The sequence below is a fragment of the Nerophis ophidion genome, linkage group LG02 (assembly GCF_033978795.1).
Source record: "Nerophis ophidion isolate RoL-2023_Sa linkage group LG02, RoL_Noph_v1.0, whole genome shotgun sequence".
NCBI classification, from domain to species: Eukaryota; Metazoa; Chordata; class Actinopteri; order Syngnathiformes; family Syngnathidae; genus Nerophis; species Nerophis ophidion.
Window position 1 is genome coordinate 46959348 of NC_084612.1, and position 9348 is coordinate 46968695.

General features: G+C 38.8%; 1 protein-coding gene across 3 annotated transcripts in view; it reads left to right on the top strand.

Moving 5' to 3' along the window:
• The first annotated feature begins 1914 nt into the window (after positions 1-1914).
• The window catches only part of smpd2b (sphingomyelin phosphodiesterase 2b), a 38078-nt gene continuing 30644 nt past the window's right edge, over positions 1915-9348 (top strand). The window contains exons 1-3 of one of the 3 annotated variants that reach the window (XM_061885232.1): positions 1915-2210; positions 4548-4689; positions 6947-7043. In XM_061885232.1, the coding sequence (XP_061741216.1) occupies positions 4640-4689; positions 6947-7043 (147 nt within the window). In that variant the 5' untranslated portion in view covers positions 1915-2210; positions 4548-4639. Of the gene's footprint in view, positions 2211-4378; positions 4690-6946; positions 7044-9348 lie in introns of those variants that run through there. The other 2 variants (XM_061885242.1, XM_061885250.1) reach the window with 2 other exon arrangements.

Below are 9348 nucleotides of genomic sequence, written 5' to 3' on the forward strand. Positions count from 1 at the left end.
ACCTCCAGAGACATATGAACCAGGGGTTAGGCCCATCCCACTTCCAAAGACATGCATCTGGGGTTAGGCCCCTCCCACTTCCAAAGACATATGCACCTGGGGATAGGCCCCTGCCACCTCCTAAAACATATGCACCTGGGGATAGGCCCCTCCCACTTCCAAAGAAATATTCACCTGGGGTTAGGCCCTTTCCACCTCCAAAGACATGCATCTCCGGATATGCCACTCCCACCTCCAGAGACATATGAACCAGGGGTTAGGCCCCTCCCGCCTCCAGAGACATATGCACCTGGGGTTAGGCCCCTCCCACCTCCAAAGACATATGTACCTGGGGTTAGGCCCCTCCCACTTCCAAAGACATATGCACCTGGGGTTAGGCCCCTCCCACCTCCAAAGACATATGCACCTGGGGTTAGACCCCTCCCACCTCCAAAGACATATGCACCTGGGGTTAGGCCCCTCCCACTTCCAAAGACATATGCACCTGGGGTTAGACCCCTCCCACCTCCAAAGACATATGCACCTGGGGTTAGGCCCCTCCCACTTCCAAAGACATATCCACCTGGGGTTAGGCCTCTGCTACCTCCAAAGACATGCATCTGGGGATAGGCACCTCCCACCTCCAAAGACATGCATCTCCGGATATGCCACTCCCACCTCCAGAGACATATGAACCAGGGGTTAGGCCCCTCCCGCCTCCAGAGACATATGCACCTGGGGTTAGGCCCCTCCCACCTCCAAAGACATATGTACCTGGGGTTAGGCCCCTCCCACTTCCAAAGACATATACACCTGGGGTTTGGCCCCTCCCACCTCCAAAGACATATGCACCTGGGGTTAGGCCCCTCCCACTTCCAAAGACATATGCACCTGGGGTTAGGCCCCTCCCACCTCCAAAGACATATCCACCTGGGGTTAGGCCTCTGCCACCTCCAAAGACATGCATCTGGGGATAGGCACCTCCCACCTCCAAAGACATGCCGCCATGGAAGGATGGATTTGTCCACTTTCAACTCATGACAATTATATATCCTGCACATTTTCCCTTAAAATAACTTTTATTGGACCTGAGGTCCGACTTCAGATTTTATTAGCTAACTCATAATCAAAACTTTTTTTTAAAATGTTCATTTTTGTTTTTCATTATTTTGTGGACTTTTTGCATGTGCACTACAACCGCATCATTCTCATCCCATTGCGGGATAAATAAAGTACATCCTATTAAAGTTACGCTTTAGTAACAAGTTTTATGGCAAACACAAATTAAAAACCTCTGATATTGACGCACAATGAACCGTTATCATGGCCTTAGACTAGAGGAACTACATATCCCGGAATTCCCCGAAAGCGGAAAAGAACCGGAAGCTGCTCAAACGGATAGTGTGTGATTGTATTTGTCCACATTGAACTCACGACAAGATAATTAGTTGGCTCAATTATTTCTGCTGCCCCTTTTTTCTTAAAATAACATTTATTGAACCTAAGGTCATACTTCAGATTTTATTATCTAGCTCATTAAACTTTTTTTTTAAAAAGCGAAACAAAACTTGTTTGTTTTTCCAAGATGGCGCCGTTGTTTCCTTTAACACGATTTTTATGGTGAAGTTTTTGCATCTGCACTACAACTGCATCATCCTCATAAAGTTACGCATTCGTAACACATTTTATGGCAAACACAAATTATTGATTTGAACTTCATATCCAAGAATTCCCCAGAAGCGGAAAAAAACCCGGAAGCTGTTTTGAGGAGCTCAAACGCATTAGGTTTTTTTCATCCTTTAAAACAAACCATCATTTTCAAATAATCATGTTTAATCAAATCATATATATCATGCAGTGTTTATATGACGAATAGAATCATAAAAATGTTTTATACATGAATAGGTACCGTATAAAGCCAAACATCGAATCGGGTTCCCACTTATTTTGAAAGGAACAAGTCACACCGGATGTGAGGTCTTCAGCGTTTGGGCCAAAAAGACTTTCCTGGGACGTAAACATCCCTTTAATGTTTATATTTACATATTTCAACGAGGCTTGAATGTTTTGCTGAGCGTCACAAAGCAACTGAAAATGATGTTTTTGTTCCTACGAATTCCTTTGGAGCGAAATGGTTTATCCTTCGAGTCGCCCCGTCCAGCCGGAAGTGTTTGACGCTCACGTCTAACTTTGCAAGCTTTCCCCGCAGTTCGTCTTGTAAGGTTGCTCAGGTAAGTTTAAATTACTCATCTCTTGGCTCTCTTTTTCAAAGTCGTTGTTGGCGTCGGTTCAGATTTTAACGCCATTGTGTAGTAATACAATGACTTCAGCACGTGACTTGTCATTCATTCATTGTCTGCCAGCTCCAGTCGGAATAATAGACACCTACTGTTAACATCGAAACTATATTTGTTCTTTCTCTTGAAAAGGCAACTTTAATTCAGCACACCGTCAAATTTTAGTTGCTAAAATGATTAACCTTTGTTACACTTTTTCCACCCTTGGGTCCCAAAATGGTCACTCATAAATAAGTGTTATAGATATGTAAAGTTTACTTGTTTTTTTACTCTTGCCACATCAAATGGTTACACCAATATCACCGACTCATTGTCAATAAAAAGCATTAAACAGTATTAAAAAGTGTTACACTTTATGTCCAGTCATTAAAAAGTCACAAAAGGGTGAACTGAATATGCTATTAGCTAACCAGGACCCCAAAAGGGACAAGCGGTAGGTAGAAAATGGATGGATGCCTGGATGTAAGTCAGCCATTAAAGGCAGGCAGCAGTTAACTGCGCCAAATGTCATTAGCATGGCCAATAAAGCAACTTCTGCTGTTGCCATGATGCCACCACTACTGGCAGATGCTGCTACCACTACAGAAAAAACAATTCCTAAAGGTTTGTGAGCCAATTTTAATTCATCATAGAGGAACAGTTAATGTGAACTGTTCAACTTTTCCATTGTCTGACAATTGAGTCTGTAAAGAAAGTTGTATGATTTTGACTAATTCTAATCACCAAGTACATATAGTAGGACGTGGCCATTACATTTGTTTTCAGTGGCATCAAAAAGGCAATTCAAAGCAATCAACAACCTTGCATTTCCGGTCACGTAGTCCTTCGTACCGACATCCATCAGACTGTATAATGCATATGTTCCTTTTGACTGTACATGTAATATAAATGTATAATGTATTTATATTATTCAAATGCAAATCACTGTGTATAATAGACTGTATTTATATTCACATGTGAATAATGCTGTATAATGTACTGTATTTATACAATTCACATGTGAATAATGTTGTATGATAGACTGCATATTATTCACATGTGAATAATGCTGTATAATAGACTGTATTTATATTATTCACATGTGAATAATGCTGTATAGTAGACTGTATTTATATTATTCACGTGAATAATGCTCTATACAATAGACTATTATTCACATGTAAATAATGCTGTATAATAGACGATATTTATAATATTTACATGTGAAAAATGCTGTATAATAGACTGTATTTATTTTATTTACATGTGAATAATGCTGTATAATAGACTGTATTTATGTTATTCACATGTGAATAATGCTGTAAAATAGACTGTATTTATATTATTCACATGTGAATATTGCAGTATCATAGACTGTATTTATATTATTTACATGTGCATAATGCTGTATAATAGACTGTATTTATATTATTCACGTGGATAATGCTGTATAATAGACTATTTATATTATTCACATGTGAATAATGCTGTATAATAGACTTTATTTGTTATTCACATGTAGAAAAATATCTAATTGTTTATTGTTTATTGTGAGCAAATTGTGGTGCTGAATTTCCCCCAGGGATCAATAAAGTACTTTCTATTCTATTCTAAATATTTTGCTGAGATAATGACGGCTTTTAACAATTGTTTTAGTGCGTTGTTGTTTTTGAGCTAGTACATTCCTATTAGGCCACACCTTTTACTAATAGGTCCCAAAACCTTTTAGTAAAAGTACCATCAGTCAAGTTGAATAGAAATGTAAATAGAAAAGTTTCAAATTAATCAAACCAACAGAATGTGGTTACATGGGAACAAACAACTCACTTCCATGGGTAAAATAGTTGACATTTTATCATTTATATCTTGTGATTTTGCTGTTAAAAAGTGTTTCGACAAAAGTTTAAATTGTCATCTTTTGTACAATAGTCCGTCATCTGCATTGTAAATGTCCTTTTTGGGAGATGTATCTGACAGTGATAGGTGGAAAGTCAAACAATGAAAATGTATTATATTTAGATGATTTCCAACAACCGGAAGTTCTCCTTTTTCTATTTGGGCCCCTCGTGACTCGGCATTACCAGGTCAGCTACTTTCACACACAAAACACTCACGAGTGACATTGCTCTTTTCCACTGGCGCTGCAACGTAGGCGGTGACAACTACCCTCACACCTGGTTTATATAGCCACTGAACACTCCTGGTTTATATAGCCACTGAACACTCCTGGTTTATATAGCCACTGAACACTCCTGGTTTATATAGCCACTGAACACCTCAACCTCTTTTCAGCTCTGCAGAAGTTTCACTGTTGTCGCTGACTGCACTTTTTCATTTACTGGTGAGGTCAGCTGATTAGCAGACTGGAGGATTGTCGTGGCAGCATGGATCAGACCCAGGCCACCACCATCCAGGTCTTCTCTCTCAACTGCTGGTGAGTGCACACAAACGCACGCGCGCGCACACACATACACCGTTTTTAACTAACTAACTCAGTCACCCGGTTAGTCGGAACTAACTCACTCACTTCAATCAGTAAGTTGTAAGTAACTCACTCACTCAGTTGTAACTAACTCAACTCACGTCATTTTGAAACAACTTTTAGTCATGGTCTTAGACTTTTAGTCATGGTCTCTGACTCAAGTCATGGTCTTTGACCTTTAGCCATGGATTTTTACTTTTAGCCATGGTCTTTGAATTTTAGCCATGGTCTTTGACTTTTAGTCAGTCTTTGACTCTTAGTCATGGTTTTTGACTCTTAGTCATGGTTTTTGACCTTTAGTCATGGTATTGACTTTTAGTCATGGTATTGACTTTTAGTCATGGTCTTTGACTTTTAGTCATGGTCTTTGACTTTTAGTCATGGTCTTTGACTTTTAGTCATAGTCTTTGACTTTGAGCCATGGTCTTTGACTTTGAGCCATGGTCTTTGACTTTGAGCCATGGTCTTTGACTTTTAGTCATTGTCTTTGACTTTTAGTCATAGTTTTTTACTTTTAGTCAGTCTTGCACTTCTAGTCAAAGTCTCTGACTTTTAGTCATTGTGTTTGACTTTTAGTCATTGTGTTTGACTTTTAGTCATTGTGTTTGACTTTTAGTCATGGTCTTTGACTTTTAGTCATGGTCTTTAACTTTTAGTCATGGTCTTTGACTTTTAGTCATGGTCTTTGACTTTTAGTCATGGTCTTTGACTTTTAGTCATGGTCTTTGACTTTGAGCCATGGTCTTTGACTTTTAGTCATTGTCTTTGACTTTTAGTCATTGTCTTTGACTTTTAGTCATAGTTTTTTACTTTTAGTCAGTCTTGCACTTTTAGTCAAAGTCTTTGACTTTTAGTCATTGTGTTTGACTTTTAGTCATTGTGTTTGACTTTTAGTCATTGTGTTTGACTTTTAGCCATGGTCTTTGACTTTGAGCCATGGTCTTTGACTTTTAGTCATTGTCTTTGACTTTTAGTCATTGTCTTTGACTTTTAGTCAGTCTTGCACTTTTAGTCAGTATTTGACTTTTAGTCATTGTGTTTGACTTTTAGTCATTGTGTTTGACTTTTAGTCATTGTGTTTGACTTTTAGTCATGGTCTTTGACTTTTAGTCATTGTCTTTGACTTTTAGTCATTGTCTTTGACTTTTAGTCATTTTTTTTTACTTTTAGTCAGTCTTGCAATTTTAGTCAAAGTCTTTGACTTTTAGTTATTGTGTTTGACTTTTAGTCAGTCTTTGACTTTAGTCAGTCTTTGACTTTTATCCATAGTCTTTGACTTTTAGTCATAGTCTGACTTTTAGTCACAGTCTTTGACTTTTAGTCACAGTCTTTGACTTTTAATCAGTCTTTGACTTTTAGTAATAGTCTTTGACTTTTAGTCACGATCTTTGACTTTTAGTCACAATCTTTGACTTTTAGACACAGCCTTTGACTTTTAGACACGGCCTTTGACTTTTAGTGATAGTCTGACTTAGTGACAGTCTGACTTTTAGTGATAGTCTGACTTAGTGACAGTCTGACTTTTAGTGACAGTCTGACTATTAGTGACAGTCTTTGACTTTTAGTCAGTCTTTGACTTTTAGTCACAGTCTTTGACTTTTAATCACAGTCTTTGACTTTTAGTCACGGTCTTTGACTTTTTGTCTTAGTCTTTGACTTTTAGTCACAGGCAGTGACTTTTAGTCACAATCTTTGACTTTTATTAATGTTTTTTTTACTTTTAGCCATGGTCTTTGACTTTTAGCCATGGTCTTTGACACTGTTCAGACTTCCTGAGCCTCCACCAATCTGCAAAAACACGTGTTTGTTTTTGTGAGTGTGCTAACGTTAGCATGCCGACTTTTATTTGCTAATTTTACACCTTTTTTTTCTCTAATTCCACAGCCATTCACCTTCGAGTCGTATAACTTGGATCGTGACACTTGTTAACTGTGAGTGTGCTAACATTAGCATGCTAGCACGCTAACATTAAAGTGCTAACTTTTTACACTTTTTTTCTCTAATTCCGCAGCATACACATTAGTCATATAACTTGGTATGTGAAACATGCTAACTGTTAGCGTGTTTACGTTCGCATTTTAGAATGAGAACATGTTACTTTTAGACCGTCAATCAACATATTATTGTCCCACGGTGCCACACATTAGAACAATATGTTACAAATATTGATCTTCTAAGCCTTTGTTTTATATCTGGTATGTGTTGTCAGGGGTGTGCGCTACATCAGCAAGCACTGTAGCCAGCGGTATGCCATGATCGCTGACATGCTGCTCAGACAAGAGCACGACATCGTCCTTCTGCAAGAGGTGTGGTCACACATCTTCACCGCGCTATTGTCATACTCTTAGCGATACACACTTCTAGCACCCACTCCACATATGACTGTATGAGTCTCATGTAGGTCTGACTTGTATGATTGTGTATAATAGTCTCATGTAGGTCTGACTTGTATGACTGTTTCTGATAGTCTCGTGTAGGTCTGACTTGTATGACTTTGGATGATAGTCTCATGTTGGTCTGACTTGTATGACTGTGTATGATAGTCCCAAGTAGGTGTGACTTGTATGACTGTGCATGATAGTGTCATGTAGGTGTGACTTGTATGACCGTGTATGATAGTCTCATGTAGGTCTGACTTGTATAATAGTCTCATGTAGGTCTGACTTGTATGACTGTGTATGATGGTCTCATGTTGGTCTGACTTGTATGACTGTATGATGGTCTCATGTAGGTCTGACGTGTATGATAGTCTCATGTAGGTCTGACTTGTATGACTGTGTATGATAGTCTCATGTAGGTCTGACTTGTATGACTGTGTATGATGGTCTCATGTAGGTCTGACGTGTATGATAGTCTCATGTAGGTCTGACTTGTATGACTGTGTATGATGGTCTCATGTAGGTCTGACGTGTATGATAGTCTCATGTAGGTCTGACTTGTATGACTGTGTATGATGGTCTCATGTAGGTCTGACGTGTATGATAGTCTCATGTAGGTCTGACATGTAGGTCTGACATGTATGACTGTGTATGATAGTCTCATGTAGGTCTGACTTGTATGACTGTGTATGATAGTCCCAAGTAGGTGTGACTTGTATGACTGTGCATGATAGTGTCATGTAGGTGTGACTTGTATGACCGTGTATGATAGTCTCATGTAGGTCTGACTTGTATAATAGTCTCATGTAGGTCTGACTTGTATGACTGTGTATGATGGTCTCATGTAGGTCTGACGTGTATGATAGTCTCATGTAGGTCTGACTTGTATGACTGTGTATGATAGTCTCATGTAGGTCTGACTTGTATGACTGTGTATGATGGTCTCATGTAGGTCTGACGTGTATGATAGTCTCATGTAGGTCTGACTTGTATGACTGTGTATGATGGTCTCATGTAGGTCTGACGTGTATGATAGTCTCATGTAGGTCTGACATGTATGACTGTGTATGATAGTCTCATGTAGGTCTGACTTGTATGACTGTGTATGATAGTCCCAAGTAGGTCTGACTTGTATGACTGTGTATGATATAGTCTGATAGTCTCATGTAGGTCTGACTTGTATGACTGTGTATGATAGTCTCATGTAGGTCTGACTTGTATGACTGTGTATGATGGTCTCATGTAGGTCTGACGTGTATGATAGTCTCATGTAGGTCTGACATGTATGACTGTGTATGATAGTCTCATGTAGGTCTGACTTGTATGACTGTGTATGATAGTCCCAAGTAGGTCTGACTTGTATGACTGTGTATGATATAGTCCCATGTAGGGCTGCAACTAATGATTAATTTGATAAATCGATTAATCTGTCGATTATTACTTTAATTAATCTATTAATGATCGGATAATAGACAACCTACATTTTTATCCTTTCCAATACTTTATTTTAAAAAACAGCATACTTAGACTTAGACAAACTTTAATGATCCACAAGGGAAATTGTTTTGGCACCATATCCTTTCGACTTGCCAAATAAAACAAGGCAAGTGTTACAAAAACGTTTTTTTTTTTTTTTTTTTTTTTATAAAGTGCACCATTGTCCTGCACAATAGGGGAATTTCAAACCTGGCTACTACCTATTCCAACTATTCTGCAACGTTGGATGCTGAATGTCTTTCCTCTAGTAGCATGGTCGTAAGGTAGATTGACTTCATGTTCCATTCCTCTCCAATGTAGTGGCATATATTGTCAAGGTAGGCTACACTTGTCCACACATCAGTAGTGAGAGCAATTTTGCTCTGGGTGGCTTTTATGTCAGTCTACACTGCATGGAATGTCCGCTCGTTCTTCCTGTCCATCAGTTTGGTAAAATGGTTCCTCGAGGGAAGAGTGTAACCAGGGTTGAGGACGTGAATCATTTGTCTAAAACCTTCATCCTCCACCATTGATAGTCGCCTCATGTCAGTTACCAACATATTCAGGATAGCATCAGTCAATACAGCTGCTTGCTGTGGTGTGCACACCTTCCTTTGTACCAAGTCGCTAATGATGGCTTGTTTCTTTCTGAAATGAGAAAAAACATATTATGAATGTACATAGCAGCATCATTTACATGTAACTCAATACATACCCAGTTGATTTAATTATTAATTTCTGACGTAAAAGACATATA